Source organism: Nerophis lumbriciformis, linkage group LG05, assembly GCF_033978685.3.
Source record: "Nerophis lumbriciformis linkage group LG05, RoL_Nlum_v2.1, whole genome shotgun sequence".
In the NCBI taxonomy this organism is placed as follows: Eukaryota; Metazoa; Chordata; class Actinopteri; order Syngnathiformes; family Syngnathidae; genus Nerophis; species Nerophis lumbriciformis.
Window position 1 is genome coordinate 47,493,033 of NC_084552.2, and position 19,645 is coordinate 47,512,677.

Below are 19,645 nucleotides of genomic sequence, written 5' to 3' on the forward strand. Positions count from 1 at the left end.
TTTATAATGCACACAAAAGTCAAGGCACTTTCAACATCAGCGAAACATGTCAAGGAAAGAAAACAAAAACAAATACAGATAGAGTATTAAATAATACTAAATACTAATAATAACGAGTATGAAAGACAAAAAGGGCTACCTAAATCACGTTAAATGTTTTAACAAAGATATCAATTTAAAGGCATTTGTACTCTTAATCATTCTCCAAGATTTGATTGAAAATTGTAAACCATTAATTAGAAAATGTAGGCCTTACTTTCATAAATCGACATTTATGTAGAAAAATGTTTGCCTGGAGTATAATAATGTGGACAAACATTTCTATTTTACAGTCGTTCATAAAAAAAAAAAATACAACATTTGATCTCTTCTTTAGAGAATGGGACTATTGTGCTACTTGTCAAATGTAGAAGTGATGGCGCAAAATTGTGACGTCAAGGTTCATGACGTCATTTATCAAACGCTCCACTACAGCAAACACGGCGGGCAATACTAAAGCATAATGACGCATGTTTTGATATAAATGTAGAGCGAAAGTGGCTGTATATTCAGACTGTAACATGCAATGTGTATTTACAGCATGTTACTTTAAAGCCAGTGTTGTTTGCCTTTGTACTTATCGCGGGTAGACGTGGCGCACAAGTGTGACGTCATCAGACAGACGGACAACCCATAACTCCCTTTAAGTTGTCCACACGCTGAAAACAGTTTGGCCCAGCGTTTTCGAAAGTGTGCGTTTACAGAAATATGTGTCTTAAAAGTGTTCAAATGGACATGACCCAAACATTGCTTTATTTGACGCGTCACATTCCGACCTGGTAAGTGCAGCCGAAATTGTGCCATGTCTAAACATGTCAAATTGCCCATGTGTACCTAAAGATGTGTCCACCTGTGTGAGTCATGTGACCTGTGAGGCCACGCCCACTCAGGGAGGTGTCAGGAGTTGGGTTTCTTCCCCCCTCAGCAGTTGAAACAATCAAGAGGCCTCACTTTTGCTCACTTTCCACGATGAAACAACACTCAAGGGTTATATTTCCTTTCTAGAAACAATGTGTGGAGGGCGTGGACGTGATGAAGACTTTTCCTATGTCAGCCAGGTGGTTAAATATGCGCTGTTTTTATTCAACTTCCTCTTCTGGGTGAGTTTCCTTGTAACAGCTCCATAATAGTGGAGATCATGTTTACAGTAGGATATCTCCAACAGTGTCACTGAGACGTAGCCACAATCAGGTATATTTGACACTATTAGACGCAGGTGTGCCTAAAACAGCTACTTTTATAAACACAAATGTCTTTCCTTACTGATGATCACTTTCATGCACTGCAGGGCAGCGGCTGAGAAGTAAATGTTTAAAACGAGCCGCGGTGTTCAAACAAAGCAAAGTCCAGCTGGATGTTTGAGCACATTAAAAAGGATTTGGGTCACAGATTAAAGTAACAGGCTCAAATAGTTGAAACTAAACTCAAATGGACGTGCCATTATTTTGAAAGCCTGTGAGTGTGAGACACTTTGTAGCTGCTCGTGTACAGACAGGATGAGGATGTGTCACAACTTGACAGTCTTCCTCATGGAATGTCAAGGTCACTCCCTCGGCTCTTGTAGCAGATCTACTGAGAGTACCAACGTGCTTTTATCGCCAAGAGATGTTAGTTGCAGCCAACCTTCACATTTTTTTTCTGATTTGAACTCTTGTGGACAATATGACTTGTTATATGTGTTTGATGTTCAAGGGTCATCCAAACAAAGACTCGGTTTTGTCGTCACTTTATAAGTAGTTTGAATAGCAAAATATCATGTATTCTGAAATTAATTAAAATAATAAATGTTTTTTTAGATCATGAAAAATGTATAGATACATATATCACATACAGTATATATATGGTCATGAGCTTTGGGTTATGACCGAAAGGACAAGATCACGGCTACAAGCGGCCGAAATGAGTTTCTTCCGCCGGGTGGCGGGGCTCTCCCTTAGAGATAGGGTGAGAAGCTCTGCCATCTGGGAGGAGCTCAAAGTAAAGCCGCTGCTCCTCCACATCGAGAGGAGCCAGATGAGGTGGTGCGGGCATCTGGTCAGGATGCCACCCGAACGCCTCCCTAGGGAGGTGTTTAGGGCACGTCCGACCGGTAGGAGGCCACGGGGCAGACCCAGGACACGTTGAGAAGACTATGTCTCCCGGCTGGCCTAGGAACGCCTCAGGATCCCCCGGGAAGAGCTGGACCAAGTGGCTGGGGAGAGGGAAGTCTGGGCTTCTCTGCTTAGGCTGCTGCCCCCGCGACCCGACCTCGGATAAGCAGAAGAAGATGGATGATTATATATATATATATATATATATATATATATATATATATATATATATATATATATATGTATATGTATTTATTTATATATATATATATATATATATATATATATATATATATATATATATATATATATATATATATATATATATATATATATATATATATATATATATGTATGTGTGGGAAAAAAATCACAAGACTACTTCATCTCTACAGGCCTGTTTCATGAGGGGGTTCCCTCAATCATCAGGAAAAAAATAATCTCCTGATGATTGAGGGAACCCCCTCATGAAACAGGCCTGTAGAGATGAAGTAGTCTTGTGATTTTTTTCCCACACATACATATATTACGCTCTACTACAGTATCGAGCACTATTTTTTGGATAACCTTATTAAGACATATATATATATATATATATATATATTTATATATATATATATATATATATATATATACACATACTAATATATATATATATATATATATATATATATATATATATATATATATATATATATATATATAAATGTGTGTGTGTTTTTTTATTTTTTTATATATATATGTGTGTGTATATATATATATATATATATATATATATATATATATGTATGTGATATATATATATATATATATATATCAATGTTTATTTATATAGCCCTAAATCACAAGTGTCTCAAAGGGCTGCACAAGCCACAACGACATCCTCGGTACATTATATATATATATATATATATATATATATATATATATACATATATATATATATACATATATATAGTGCACGCATGTGATGTAATTTAATGTAATTTTGTCAGGCATGCTGAAAATAGATAAACTTTACAATTATCATCACATACAACATTCTTAAAAAAGTGTCCACTTTCGCCCCTAGTGGCTGCGTGCAGTATGTTCTCTGTGCAATCTGATTGGATCATGAGGCAATTATTAAAAATGGATGTGTTACTATTGGCATTAATATTTCTTTGTATGTAATGATCATAACATTGAATAACTAAGAATATTTATTCTTCATTCATACTTTTTGTTAATTTGCACAATCATGTTTATTTAAGATTTTTTTTTGTTAATATAATTATTATTAGTAGTAGTTGTATATGGGTTTACATTTGTCTGTATAAGTATTATACTTTCTAAAATGTGTATACTTTTACCGTACTTATTTTCATTATTATTAGATATAATACTGACAAGGCAAGGCACATTTATTTATAGAGCACAATTCGTACACAAGGCAATTCAAATTGCTTTACAGAAAATTAAATGGCAAAATAAAATAATCATAAAAATAATTATTATTCAAATAAATTAAATTTAAAAAAAAACATTTTTAAAACTAATATAATTGAAATTAAAATCAAAACTGTAGATAAAACACTTTCAGTTGTCAATACTAATATACTATCTTTAAATGATAGTAGTAATGGGATTATATTATCATCATCATAGGCTCCAGCACCCCCCGCACCCCAAAAGGGACAAGCGGTAGAAAATGGATGGATCTATTTAAGACTATATTGTTATTTTTATTAGATAAAATAAATAACAACAAACAATATGATTATAATAGTGTAGTAAAACAAAATATATATCAATAGTAATACTGCTTTTTTTCACCAGAGGTAAAACAAAAGTAATACTATAGAAGTAATTATATACACTATTATTATATAATCATTAAAAAGTACAATTTTAAAATTTAGAATTAATGAAGTAAATTCAAATATCAAATAATTAAACAGGTAGTAATATTATTTAATATTTTTTTAAAAGCTAGGATCCAATAAAAAAAACGTGGATGACTTTCTGTAATCTGCTGGCAGCCACTAGAGGGCATGCTATGTATTTAGGCTATGATATGCAGTAATATACCAAGCAACATTTTTGTTGCAGTTTAAGATCCACAATTGTACATCAGAACATCTCAGGCCTAATTTTTACAATATAATATTTATTCATATTTCTTAGGTGTTTCTAAATGGAGCCGTTCCCAACTTAACAAGACAAGTATGAACATAATATTTCACATATTTCTCTCCTTGTTCACAGCTCATCGCCATGACAATGATCGCTATTGGCGTTTACGCCCGCGTGGAAAAGCATGCGGGTATGGATGTGTTATTTTATTTATTCTTTTTTTTGTTGCATGTTTACATGATATAATCAAATGAACAGATGCAGTGCCGGCCCAAGCCTCCATGGGGCCCTAAGCAAAATTAGATTTTGGGGCCCTCTATTTCTGCCAATAATATTGATTGATCATTCACACACCTACTATAAACTCATTGCGGCTCTGGCAGTGTTGTTTACATTATCCTATTGTCAGCCTGGCATGTCTTTACAAATGACATGTCATTTATAAAGATATGGGGGTGGCCCAGTTTATAACATAAATAATACCAATGAATGAACGAATGATGTCCAGAGTGCCACATATGGTTCCTAATCTTAAAATGTAGAAAACATTCAGCTACAAGAGTGGCCTGGGGTTGAACAGTCCAAGTGATAAAGCTTTGCATTTACGGTAAAAGTGTCATCTTGTCTCATCAGTCTTGTACATATTAGTCTTTAATTACTAGTTTATATTTTTAGTTAAGTGTTCATATTTAATGTTTACTTTGTACAAAGAGAGCGCAGTCTACTGAAGTTAAATTCTCAATAGTTTTCCCCTTTGAAAGACGCAAGGGAAATTCCTTCCATTTCACCATGTTGCTACAATGATCTTCACTGTTTTCATGCTGTTTCAGCAGTGCACCTATGTTGACCCAATCCAGCTGTCCCTCGGCTGCCAGTTTTTAGGACTTTTTGGAAAATAATTTGCAGCAAAAGCAATAGACTGCATCTTTACTTCTTGAATAAGTCAGCCAGCTACGCTTGACTTTTTCTCCATTGACTAGCTGTCTGTAGGTATAATGACAATGAAAACTTCGGCCATCATGCCGTTTGGGGAATGAAAAGTTCTCCTTAATAGACAGTGGTCCTCTGATCACCTGCTCAGTCCTGTCTGAATCTGAGAGGAAAGAAGGCCACTCAGCTGGGTCAACTGGCGGAGCTGATGATGGTCCATGGTGTGAAGGGGACGTTGTGGTGGAAGTTGCTGAGGAAGTGACCAAAGAAAGACAATGACTAAAAAAGAAGGACCTATAAGGTCATTAAATTGCACTGTTGGACATAATTATTAATCTCAGAATGTTCTGCAGTACAATGAGCAATTACAAAGGGTGTTTTGCAGTTAACTTACTAGATAAATCAGCTGTGGTTTCAGACATGGAGGGGACAGTGGGCACAGAGGGTGGAGGTGTGTGAGAGAGCACTGTAGAGGATGGAGATGGACCTAAGATGAAATACATACATACATACATATAGGCACACATATTAATGAGATACTTTGACTATATTAATTTCCCTTCAAGTGTAATGTTTATACTAAGAAATTAAATGTATACCGTGACAGTCTTTTCCTCACCTGATTCATCACTCACAGTTGAGCCTGAGGATGTGGACTGGCTCTGGGCTGATTCTGTGCCTCCAAAGTATTTTAACAATGCTCCTGGGGAAGTTTCACATAACTTATGAGTTGATGTAAAAAATAATGTTTATTTTACTCAAATAAATTACCGTGCTCTGCTGCAAACAATTTGTGCAAACAACATATCTCACTAGTAACCTGATGCTAAAAACATATTGCTAGCACCTGATGCTAAAAACATATTGCTAGCTAGCTAACGTCACCTAGCTAAAGCTAATTACAGCTACAAATCTCTTTGATAAACTTTTTATTACCAAGTCATGCAAACATACCTTTATCATGGCATTTTTTCTCCTCTTCCACTTTCTTCTTCTTCCTTTTTTCTGCACCTGAAGGATATGTCCTTTTTTGTGACATTGTTTTGCCTCTATCTGCGCTTTTGATGCCCAGTGCGCACTGGCATTGCACGGCGGGCGGCAAACGTCACAGGTGCAGCAGAGGCAGTTTTACATTTAAAGAGAGGCAGGAAGAATCACTAGGCCTAGATCAGCAGCAGCACTCTGTTGACCTAAAATTGTGTTTTTGTACAATAATATATCTTTGATCATTTAGAAATCATCAGTCAGACTCGCAAATGCAAAAAATAAAAAATAAGAAATTTTTGTTAATTGCTTTTGGGGGCCCCCTGGTGGCCGCGGGGCCCTAAGCAAGCGCTTAGTACGCTTATGCCTTGGGCCGGCTCTGAACAGATGGATGGTTATTATATTCTCAAATGATTATTATATATGGATGTTGTGTTGCTGTGCAGAGACGGCCTTGGCGTGTCTTTCGGTGGACCCCGCCTTGATGCTGCTGATCATTGGCGTCCTCATGTTCATCATCACATTCTGTGGCTGTGTGGGCTCGCTGAGGGAAAACATTTGTTTGCTGCAGTTTGTGAGCCTTTTTTTTTTACTTTTGCGTTGTTGGAGAGAAGAAAAAAAGTGTTCAAATGTTGAAAATCCCTTTTCTACTTCACTTAGTTCTGCATCAGTCTGACCATCATCTTCTTGCTCCAACTGGTTGCTGGTGTGCTGGGATTCGTCTTCTCAGATAAGGTCCACTACACCACCTTTTCGCATGTTGGTTGTTTTGGTTTGTGTTTTTTGTGTTTTTGGTTTTTAGTTTTAGGTTGTTGTTTTTGTTCGTTTTTTGTGTTTGTGTTTTTGTTTTTGTTTGTGTTTTGGTCTTTTTAGTTCAGTTACACTTGATGTTTTTTTTAATGCAATAATTAAATAAATACGATACACATATTTCATAATTCATTATTTCATATCTAATGGGGTTTGTATTTATTTGATTTAGTCACAGAAATGTACATCTGTATAGAATATATCAGTGCTTCTTAACCATAGGGCTGGGGCCCATTGTTGGGTTGCAAAATATGTTTCTCGGCTGCTGTACTTAATTATAATACACTTTTTCACCACTTGTGGCAGTAATGGCAATCTCAAACAAACAGATAAGGTCTGGATCTAAAATCATAGAGAAGTTTCTTAAGCGCGAAAACATTATGACTAATGTGATGAAGCTGTATTTTCATTTGCTCTTAAATTTTATTGACGGATTAGTTGGGAAACATTTACTATTAATTTAGTTATAATTTATTTATTTTAGTATGGCATAATTGTATGGACATTTTTTTTTTCTTTTGCAGTATATTTGATTAGTATTTATTTTTGTAATCAGCTTGACCTAATCTTGATGATAATCTTTGTGAATAATACATGCTTTCATGTCATTTCACAGGTTGTGTCATGTCGAATTGCAAGTGGATTAAATATAATTACAAGTACAATAAAGAGTAAGATGACTAATTCAGTGTTGATATTTGATTGGGCCCCTGCAATATATTATATAATCATACCTTTCCATTCTTAATAAATACATGCCGTATTGTATTGATTTAATTATAATTATAAATAACACTGTTGTTGTTTTGTTGTTATTATTATTACTGTTAGTTTACTAAAGTAGCTTGCGATTGGGAGGATATTTTAAAAATTCTCCCTCTGTTGGCTGTTGTGTCTGCACAGCTGCTGTGGTGGAAAAAAGCGTTTTAGTCGTCGTTTCTCTTACAATAAAAGTACTTTCCTATATTTTTTGTAGATGAGTTGAAAAAGGCGGACAAAAAAGAAAACATTTTATTTTTTATTTTTTACTTTTGTTAACATTTTATTGATTTTCCAATGAATATTAATACATTATTATAACTGCAGTACAATTAATCAACAGTGACTGTCTATGAAGACGCAGATTATTTGTGTAATTATAATATTGTATAATTAATAAAATACCATATTATTATGGGTTATCGTAATATTTTCCCCTCCTCAGGCGCGCAACAAAGTCACCAAAATGGTGACTAACGCCATCGTGCACTACAGAGACGACATCGACCTGCAGAACCTCATCGACTTTGGCCAGAAAGAGGTCGGTCTCCTTGTTTTATTGTTTTTTTTTTATATGCCTTTTTATGAACAATAACATGTTTGTAGTTTGGCTGCTGTGGTGCTGTGTCGTACGGCGACTGGTCCAAAAATATGTACTTCAACTGCACTCCGAGCAATCCCAGTCGGGAACGCTGCTCTGTGCCCTTCTCCTGTTGCATCGTCACCAAAGACAAGGTCCGCCATCATCCATGGTACTTGTGTTATTATCTCACCATGCTTGCTAAGTGTGTGCGTGTGTGTGTGTTTGCAGGTGATCAACACCATGTGCGGTCAGGGTATGCAGGAGATGGAGTACATTAAAGCAGGTGACCACATCTACACCAACGGCTGCATAGACAAAGTGGTGGACTGGATCCACAGCAACCTTTTCCTCCTTGGCGGCATCGCCCTGGGACTGGCTATCCCTCAGGTCTCACACACACACACACACACACACACACACACACACACACACACACACACACACACACACACACACACACATTCTTGTATTTTTTTACCTTCTTGAGACCTGGAGAAAAATGCCTACCTCTTTAGGACCACCCTTTCTAGACATATAAACATTTGTATTAACTAACATTAATAATATATACATACTATGCAAATATAAAAAGGCTTGTTGTGAAAAATGATTTGGAATTTCACAAGAAAAACTTAGAATTTTGGCAGTGTTATTTTAAAAGTCGTAATTTTACTCAACGCAAGTAACAATTTTACAAGAAAAACTGAACATTTGTGCAATATTATGATAAAATTGTAATTTTACTCGACAAAAGTCACAATTTTATAAGAACAACAACAAAATATTGTGATAGTCAGAATGTTATATGACAAATGTCACCATTTTGTATTAAAAAGTAATAATTTTACATAAAGAAGTAATAATTTAACGAGAAAATATTGCAATATTACATAAACAGAAAGAATATGAGAAATTGTTCCCAATTTTATAAGAAAAAAGTTGACAAATTGTGAGAAAAAGACTGCTTTTAGTTAAAAAAAAAAGTGAATGTTTTGTTTGTAATTGGTTTACTTTTAATTATTTACTTCGTCATTACAGTATGTCTCTATACAGATATATATTTTTTTTCTATAAATTTTGGCCAAAGGGGGTGAATTTCAACTTCTTACATACACTTGTTATTTCATATGTTGGCCAGAGGGGGAGCACTTTTAAAACCGACACACAGTCCATTTGAAAAATCCCTCCTTATTGCGACCACCCTCATTTTGATAGATTTCACCACCAGGGGTGCAAATGAGATCTCTATTTTTTGTTTTTTGTAATGTACTTAAGGCCGATGACAAACAAGTCACGAACCACAAATGGCCCCATGTGCCGCACTTTGGGCAACCCAGCTGTAGAAGCTAACTGTTAATGGCCACTATAGTCTTAGTACTGCAGTTTATTTGTTCATCCTATGGTCACATATGGGACGCGGGTTGTCTTACGTCAGCACTGGAAGTCGTAAAATCAGCTGTTCACCTGGCAGGTTTTTCGGGGATGAATAAGGAAGTCCTTCTTTAGCTGCCGTCTTGTTATATCATATATTGCTGCCTTTGCACCTGTCAATGTATACTTTTGTATGCACACTAAATCAACAAAAAATCCTGACTTTGGAGCAATGTTCACGGACTGTAATATTTGTCTCTCTATTAGATGCGATGGTTTTCCATGTTTGGACCATTATTTCAGTCCTAACTTGTTCACCGGTCCTCATATGGAAAGTACTTTTCCTTGTTGATGGCTCAAGAAGGGTAGAAATACAAGAACACACACACACATTCTTGTATTTGTTACCTTCTTGAGACCTGGAGAAAAATGCCTACCTCTTTAGGACCACCCTTTCTAGACATATAAACATTTGTATTAACTAACATTAATAATATATACATACTATGCAAATATAAAAAGGCTTGTTGTGAAAAATGATTTGGAATTTCACAAGAAAAACTTAGAATTTTGGCAGTGTTATATTAAAAGTCGTAATTTTACTCAACGCAAGTAACAATTTTACAAGAAAAACTGAACATTTGTGCAATATTATGATAAAATTGTAATTTTACTCGACAAAAGTCACAATTTTATAAGAACAACAACAAAATATTGTGATAAAAGTCAGAATGTTATATTACAAATGTCACCATTTTGTATTAAAAAGTAATAATTTTACATAAAGAAGTAATAATTTAACGAGAAAATATTGCAATATTACATAAACAGAAAGAATATGAGAAATTGTTCCCAATTTTATAAGAAAAAAGTTGACAGATTGTGAGAAAAAGACTGCTTTTAGTTTTTTTTTTACATTTGAATTTTTTGTTTGTAATTAGTTTACTTTTCATTATTTACTTCGTAATTACAGTATATCTCTATACAGATTTTTTTTTTTTTCTATAAATTTTGGCCAAAGGGGGTACATTTCAACTTCTTACATACACTTGTTATTTCATATGTTGGCCAGAGGGGGAGCACTTTTAAAACCGACACACAGTCCATTTGAAAAATCCCTCCTTATTGGGACCACCCTCATTTTGATAGATTTCACCACCAGGGGTGCAAATGAGATCTCTATTTTTTGTTTTTTTGTAATGTACTTAGGGCCGATGACAAACAAGTCAAGAACCACAAATGGCCCCATGTGCTGCACTTTGGGCAACCCAGCTGTAGAAGCTAACTGTTAATGGCCACTATAGTCTTAGTACTGTAGTTTATTTGTTCATCCTATGGTCACATATGGGACGCGGGTTGTCTTACGTCAGCACTGGAAGTCGTAAAATCAGCTGTTCACCTGGCAGGTTTTTCGGGGATGAATAAGGAAGTCCTTCTTTAGCTGCCGTCTTGTTATATCATATATTGCTGCCTTTGCACCTGTCAATGTATACTTTTGTATGCACACTAAATCAACAAAAAATCCTGACTTTGGAGCAATGTTCACGGACTGTAATATTTGGCTCTCTATTAGATGCGATGGTTTTCCATGTTTGGACCATTATTTCAGTCCTAACTTGTTCACCGGTCCTCATATGGAAAGTACTTTTCCTTGTTGATGGCTCAAGAAGGGTAGAAATACAAGAACACACACACACATTCTTGTATTTGTTACCTTCTTGAGACCTGAGAAAAATGCCTACCTCTTTAGGACCACCCTTTCTAGACATATAAACATTTGTATTAACTAACATTAATAATATATACATACTATGCAAATATAAAAAGGCTTGTTGTGAAAAATGATTTGTAACTTCACAAGAAAAACTTAGAATTTTGGCAGTGTTATATTAAAAGTTGTAATTTTACTCAACGCAAGTAACAATTTTACAAGAAAAACTGAACATTTGTGCAATCCATCCATCCATCCATCTTCTTCCGCTTATCCGAGGTCGGGTCGCGGGGGCAGCAGCCTAAGCAGGGAAGCCCAGACTTCCCTCTACCCAGCCACTTCGTCCAGCTCCTCCCGGGGGATCCCGAGGCGTTCCCAGGCCAGCCGGGAGACATAGTCTTCCCAACGTGTCCTGGGTCTTCCTCGTGGCCTCCTACCGGTCGGACATGCCCTAAACACCTCCTTAGGGAGGCGCTCGGGTGGCATCCTGACCAGATGCCCGAACCACCTCATCTGGCTCCTCTCAATGTGGAGGAGCAGCGGCTTTACTTTGAGTTCCCCCCGGATGACAGAGCTTCTCACCCTATCTCTAAGGGAGAGCCCCGCCACCCGGCGGAGGAAACTCATTTCGGCCGCTTGTACCCGTGATCTTGTCCTTTCGGTCATAACCCAAAGCTCATGACCATAGGTGAGGATGGGAAGGTAGATCGACCGGTAAATTGAGAGCTTTGCCTTCCGGCTCAGCTCCTTCTTCACCACAACGGATCGATACAGCGTCCGCATTACTGAAGACGCCGCACCGATCCGCCTGTCGATCTCACGATCCACTCTTCCCTCACTCGTGAACAAGACTCCGAGGTACTTGAACTCCTCCACTTGGGGCAAGATCTCCTCCCCAACCCGGAGATGGCACTCCACCCTTTTCCGGGCGAGAACCATGGACTCGGACTTGGAGGTGCTGATTCTCATCCCAGTCGCTTCACACTCAGCTGCGAACCGATCCAGTGAGAGCTGAAGATCCTGGCCAGATGAAGCCATCAGGACCAAATCATCTGCAAAAAGCAGAGACCTAATCCTGCAGCCACCAAACCGGATCCCCTCAACGCCTTGACTGCGCCTAGAAATTCTGTCCATAAAAGTTATGAACAGAATCGGTGACAAAGGGCAGCCTTGGCGGAGTCCAACCCTCACCGGAAACGTGTCCGACTTACTGCCAGCAATGCGAACCAAGCTCTGACACTGATCATACAGGGAGCGGACCGCCACAATCAGACAGTCCGAAACCCCATACTCTCTGAGCACTCCCCACAGGACTTCCCGAGGGACACGGTCGAATGCCTTCTCCAAGTCCACAAAGCACATGTAGACTGGTTGGGCAAACTCCCATGCACCCTCAAGGACCCTGCCGAGAGTATAGAGCTGGTCCACAGTTCCACGACCAGGACGAAAACCACACTGTTCCTCCTGAATCCGAGGTTCGACTATCCGGCGTAGCCTCCTCTCCAGTACACCTGAATAGACCTTACCGGGAAGGCTGAGGAGTGTGATCCCACGATAGTTAGAACACACCCTCCGGTTCCCCTTCTTAAAGAGAGGAACCACCACCCCGGTCTGCCAATCCAGAGGTACTTCCCCCGATGTCCACGCGATGCTGCAGAGTCTTGTCAACCAAGACAGCCCTACAGCATCCAGAGCCTTAAGGAACTCCGGGCGGATCTCATCCACCCCCGGGGCCTTGCCACCGAGGAGCTTTTTAACTACCTCAGCAACCTCAGCCCCAGAAATAGGAGAGCCCACCACAGATTCCCCAGGCACTGCTTCCTCATAGGAAGACGTGTTGGTGGGATTGAGGAGGTCTTCGAAGTATTCCCTCCACCGATCCACAACTTCCGCAGTCGAGGTCAGCAGAACACCATCCGCACCATACACGGTGTTGGTAGTGCACTGCTTCCCCTTCCTGAGGCGGCGGATGGTGGTCCAGAATCGCTTCGAAGCCGTCCGGAAGTCGTTTTCCATGGCTCCCCCGAACTCCTCCCATGTCCGAGTTTTTGCCTCCGCGACCGCTGAAGCCACACACCGCTTGGCCTGTCGGTACCTGTCCGCTGCCTCAGGAGTCCCATGAGCCAAAAGAACCCGATAGGACTCCTTCTTCAGCTTGACGGCATCCCTCACCGCCGGTGTCCACCAACGTAGGATCTAGGTTCTAGGATTACCGCCACGACAGGCACCAACTACCCTGCGGCCACAGCTCCAATCAGCCGCCTCGACAATAGAGGTGCGGAACATGGTCCACTCGGACTCAATGTCCAGCACCTCCCTCGTGACATGTTCAAAGTTCTTCCGGAGGTGGGAATTGAAACTCTCTCTGACAGGAGACTCTGCCAGACGTTCCCAGCAAACCCTCACAATGCGTTTGGGCCTGCCAGGTCTGTCCGGCATCCTCCCCCACCATCGCAGCCAACTCACCACCAGGTGGTGATCGGTAGAAAGCTCCGCCCCTCTCTTCACCCGAGTGTCCAAAACATGAGGCCGCAAATCCGATGACACAACTACAAAGTCGATCATAGAACTGCGGCCTAGGGTGTCCTGGTGCCAAGTGCACATATGGACACCCTTATGCTTGAACATGGTGTTCGTTATGGACAATCCGTGACGGGCACAAAAGTCCAATAACAAAACACCACTTGGGTTCAGATCCGGGCGGCCATTCTTCCCAATCACGCCTCTCCAGGTTTCACTGTCGTTGCCAATATGAGCGTTGAAGTCCCCCAGTAGAACGAGGGAATCACCCGGGGGAGCACTCTCAAGTACTCCCTCGAGTGAATCCAAAAAGGGTGGGTACTCTGAGCTGCTGTTTGGCGCGTAAGCGCAAACAACAGTCAGGACCCGTCCCCCCACCCGAAGGCGGAGGGAAGCTACCCTCTCGTCCACCGGGTTGAACTCCAACATGCAGGCTCTGAGCCGGGGGGCAACAAGAATTGCCACCCCAGCCCGTCGCCTCTCACTGCTGGCAACGCCAGAGTGGAAGAGAGTCCAGCCCCTCTCGAGAGAACTGGTTCCAGAGCCCTTGCTGTGCGTCGAGGTGAGTCCGACTATATCCAACCGGAACTTCTCTACCTCGCGCACTAGCTCAGGCTCCTTCCCCCCCAGCGAGGTGACGTTCCACGTCCCAAGAGCTAGCTTCTGTAGCCGAGGATCGGACCGCCAAGTGCCCTGCCTTCGGCTACCGCCCAGCTCACATTGCACCCGACCTCTATGGCCCCTGCTATGGGTGGTGAGCCCATTGGAGGGGGGACCCACGTTGCTTCTTCGGGCTGTGCCCGGCAGGGCCCCATGCGGACAGGCCCGGCCACCAGGCGCTCGCCATCGTGCCCCAACTCCGGGCCTGGCTCCGGAGGGGGGCCCCGGTGACCCGCGTCCGGGCGAGGGAAATCTGAGTCTCGGTTCTTGCATTTCCATAGAAGTCTTCGAGCTGCTCTTTGTCTGATCCCTCACCTAGGACCTGTTTGTCTTGGGAGACCCTACCAGGGGGCATGGAAGCCCCCGGACAACATAGCTCCTAGGATCATTGGGACACGCAAACTCCTCTACCACGTTAAGGTGGCAGCTCAGAGAGGAGCATTTGTGCAATATTATGATAAAATTGAAATTTTACTCGACAAAAGTCACAATTTTATAAGAATAACAACAAAATATTGTGATAAAAGTCAGAATGTTATATGACAAATGGCACCATTTTGTATTAAAAACTAATAATTTTACATAATTAAGTAATAATTTAACGAGAAAATATTGCAATATTACAGAAACAGAAAGAATATGAGAAATTGTTCCCAATTTTATAAGAAAAAAGTTGACAGATTGTGAGAAAAAGACTGCTTTTAGTTTTTTTTAAAAAGTGAATGTTTTGTTTGTAATTGGTTTACTTTTAATTATTTACTTCGTCATTACAGTATGTTTCTATATAGATATATATATTTTTTTCTATAAATTTTGGCCAAAGGGGATGCATTTCAACTTCTTACATACACTTGTTATTTCATATGTTGGCCAGAGGGGGAGCACTTTTAAAACCGACACACAGTCCATTTGAAAAATCCCTCCTTATTGGGACCACCTTCATTTTGATAGATTTCACCACCAGGGGTGCAAATGAGATCTCTATTTTTTTTGTTTTTTGTAATGTACTTAAGGCCGATGACAAACAAGTCACGAACCACAAATGACCCCATGTGCCACACTTTGGGCAACACAGCTGTAGAAGCTAACTGTTAATGGCCACTATAGCTTTAGTACTGTAGTGTATTTGTTCATCCTATGGTCACATATGGGACGCGGGTTGTCTTACGTCAGCACTGGAAGTCGTAAAATCAGCTGTTCACCTGGTGGTTTTTTTCGGGGATGAATAAGGAAGTCCTTCTTTAGCTGCCGTCTTGTTTTATCATATATTGCTGCCTTTGCACCTGTCAATGTTTACTTTTGTATGCACACTAAATCAACAAAAAAATCCTGACTTTGGAGCAATGTTCACGGACTGTAGTATTTGGCTCTCTATTAGATGCGATGGTTTTCCATATTGGGACCATTATTTCAGTCCTAACTTGTTCACCGGTCCTCATATGGAAGGTACTTTTCCTTGTTGATGTCTCAAGAAGGGTAGAAATACAAGAACACACACACACACACAGGGAGTGAACTAACTTACAGGAGCTTCTTTTTTCCAGCTGGTGGGCATCGTCCTGTCTCAGACTCTCATTAATCAGATTAAAGACCAGATTGAGCTGCAGAACTACAAGTTCCAGCACCGCACGGACCCGTGGCGCTGAAAGCATGGCGCACACTAGCAGGTACACACACCTTTGTGTGTCCAAGTCAGGGCACATGAAAACCGCAGCATCCATAGTCTGATGCGGTTTTATCATCTGTTAACTTTATAAACGACTACAGTAGTTTGCTTCATTAGCATTAGCATTAACTTACCGCTTGGATTCATCCTGCAGGGTCATGTGATTTGTTCCATTTCCAAGGTGATGCCACAAGTTGCTCGGCGGGATTAGTTGGATGCAATCAGGAAACAAAGTGGTCACTCGGCAACTGCAACCTCTGCCCCACACCACACAGAAAGGACAGGGCGAGTCGGCCTGAAACAGGAAGTCAGATAGTTGATGAAATGATTGCAAACATTTATTTTTGTTGTTGTTTTCATTGATGTATTATTATTCTTCCATGTCGTTTTTCGTCCTCTGTACCGACCACATTTTTCATTTCATTTATCCCGTTCCAACGTCAAAATGTTCGGCCCATTCAGGACACGCAGGCTTCTTTAAACACAATTTCCTAAAATTCCCAGAATTCCAAGTTTTCCGAGACATTTTTCCAATTCAAAGTGAATGGGCCATTTTTCAAACTTGCACAATTCCCACATTTCCCAACTGACTCAAACCGATCCACACTCCACCCAGCCTGGACATTTAAACCAACAAATCCTTCTAAAAATTCCCCGGTTTTTACCGGAATCCCCACTTTTAAATGCCACCGTTTTTACCTTTTTTGCTTTCGATGACTCCTCCCACATTTTTCAATGGATTTCAACTGTTTCACCATACAAACATTCCTCTTAGTTAGGACAGTTTCTAAACATGTATTCTCTATTAAGAATTTCTCGACCGATTAAGAAAATTCCAACACCAGCCCATCCTGTTTACACAGGACATTGTGTCCTATGTCCCAAATTCTAATCCTATGTCCTATGTCTATGTCTAATCTATGTCCTATGTCCTATGTCTATGTCTAATCCTATGTCCTATGTCCTATGTCCCAAATTCCAAATACACCATATTGCCAAAAGTATTTGGCCACCCATCCAAATGATCAGAATCAGGTGTCTAAATCACTTGGCCCGGCCACAGGTGTATAAAATCAAGCACTTAGGCATGGAGACTGTTTCTACAAACATTTGTGAAAGAATGGGCCACTCTCAGTGATTTCCAGCGTGGAACTGTCATAGGATGCCACCTGTGCAACAAATCCAGTCGTGAAATTTCCTCGCTCCTAAATATTCCAAAGTCAACTGTCGGCTTTATTATAAAAGAAATGGAAGAGTTTGGGAACAACAGCAACTCAGCCACCAAGTGGTAGGAGTTTGAAATTTGGTGGAGGAGGAATTATGGTGTGGGGTTGTTTTTCAGGAGTTGGGCTTGGCCTCTTAGTTCCAGTGAAATTAACTTTGAATGCTCCAGGATGCCAAAACATTTTGGACAATTCAATGCTCCCAACCTTGTGTGAACAGTTTGGAGCGGGCCCCTTTCTCTTCCAACATGATTGTGCACCAGTACACCAAGCGAGGTCCATAAAGACATGGATGACAGAGTATGGTGTGGATGAACTTGACTGGCCTGCACAGAGTCCTGACCTGAACCCGATTGAACACCTTTGGGATGAATTAGAACAGAAACTGAGAGCCAGGCCTTCTCGACCAACATCAGTGTGTGACCTCACCAATGCGCTTTTGGAAGAATGGTCAAAAATCCCTAAAAACACACTCCCAGAAGAGTTGAAGCTGTAATAGCTGCAAAAGGTGGACCGACATTTTGAACCCTATGGGTTAGGAATGGTATGGCACTTCAAGTTCATATGTCAGTCAAGGCAGGTGACCAAATACTTTTGGCAATATAGTGTATGTCTCAGGTTTTCCCAACAGTCCCAAATCTCAAGGGAATTCCCATTGAAATGAATGGGATTGTTTTCCTGTGACACATGCTTACTATTAGCATGCTAACATTAGTATAGTAACTTTTTTAGCTGATTTTGCAGCCGTACGTCTCAGTCATAATACTTGGTACTTGAGACATGCTAACTTGTTTAGCTAATTGTGCAGCCGTACACCTCAGAGTCATATAACCTGCTACTTGACACACGTTAACATTAGCATGCTAACCTTTTTAGCCAATTGTGCAGCCGTATACCTCAAAGCCATGAAACCTGATATTAGACACATGCTAACGTTAACATGCTAAACTTTTTACGCCAGAATTTTTTCCTAAATTTATACGTTTTGACTTAGTAATCATGGAGTGTGTTACTTGGCGCCATCTTGAAAGTATGCTAAATATTCTTATGTTAGCATGCTAACCATATCATGTTAACGTTAGCATTCTAACGCTTTATGTTTGCATTTTAGCTAGTTATGTATGGATGTTTTATAACTGTTACCATTCTAAAGTCAGCATGTTAACGTTTTATGATAGTATTACAGCAAACTTTTTTATGTTTATAGCTAAAAATCTCCAATTTCATTACTTGTGACTCTCTTGGAAGTTTTGTCAACTTTTTTAATGTAAGCATACTAAACTTTTTTCCAGCTAATTATACACTTTGGACTCATATTGTATGTTCATTAACACACAATTAACATTTCCTTATTTGGAATAAGTTAAAATCAATTTACATTCCACCAACTTTGCAGTTCCATCAGCAATTCAGTTCAGCTTCAGCATTGGAACATTTACATGTAGTTTTTCTAATTATTTTTTCCCCCACTACACCGCTATCTGCTGAATATGGTGGAAATACACATTCTGGTTGCTTTGAAAGATATTAGAATTACTCTTGCATACTTTTTACAACAAATTATCAGGTTTTATGTGCTTGTTGATCTTTATTTGACATTGAAAACAAAGCCAGTCATACGTTTGGACGCAATTTCTAATTGTATTAAATGAGAGTTTGGCCTAACTTGTGGCTGTTTATGTTTTATTTCTTCCATTTTGACTTGTTCAGATGTGCACCTTTTGTGTTACAAATGATGTTGTTACACATATTTGAGTACAGCACTGTGTTTATTGGACATTGACAGTAAATTACAAATACCTATTCTCGTTTTAAATGGGTTTGAAGTGAATATTTTCTCCAAAAAAGCCGTTTTAAGCATCTTGCTGCTTCATTCAGACTTCCTGGGTGAATAAAAACACATTTTCAACACGCAACGTAAACTCAAATGTTCTTTGAGTTCATCTTCTACCGCCTACGCTCACAAAGACACATTTGGCCCGGCCTTCACGTTCTGTGTGGTCCTTTCTTTTTTTTCTTTTTTTCCTTTTCTTCATCATGACTCAAGCAGGAGGTGGAGACACGCACACACGTGAGTGTGTGTGTGTGTGTGTGTGTGTGTGTGTGTGTGTGTGTGTGTGTGTATATATCTATGGATATAAATTTGTATGTATAGTACAGGCCAAAAGTTTGGACACACCTTCT

General features: G+C 39.9%; 1 protein-coding gene across 3 annotated transcripts; it reads left to right on the forward strand.

Moving 5' to 3' along the window:
• The first annotated feature begins 589 nt into the window (after window positions 1-589).
• tspan33a (tetraspanin 33a) lies at window positions 590-19,126 on the forward strand. 3 transcript variants are annotated; one of them, XM_061959451.2, is made up of 10 exons: window positions 590-818; window positions 1,045-1,139; window positions 4,377-4,434; window positions 6,605-6,732; window positions 6,819-6,893; window positions 8,173-8,268; window positions 8,334-8,462; window positions 8,539-8,697; window positions 16,117-16,239; window positions 16,420-19,126. In XM_061959451.2, exons 2-9 carry the CDS (start codon window positions 1,050-1,052, stop codon window positions 16,216-16,218), a joined length of 837 nt encoding a protein of 278 aa, XP_061815435.1. In that variant the 5' UTR covers window positions 590-818; window positions 1,045-1,049; the 3' UTR covers window positions 16,219-16,239; window positions 16,420-19,126. The 3 variants fall into 3 exon arrangements, with proteins under 3 accessions (XP_061815435.1, XP_061815434.1, XP_061815432.1); XM_061959450.2 differs by lacking the exon at window positions 590-818 and having other exon boundaries at window positions 909-1,139; window positions 16,393-19,126; XM_061959448.2 differs by lacking the exon at window positions 590-818 and having other exon boundaries at window positions 912-1,139.
• The last annotated feature ends 519 nt before the right edge of the window (window positions 19,127-19,645 follow it).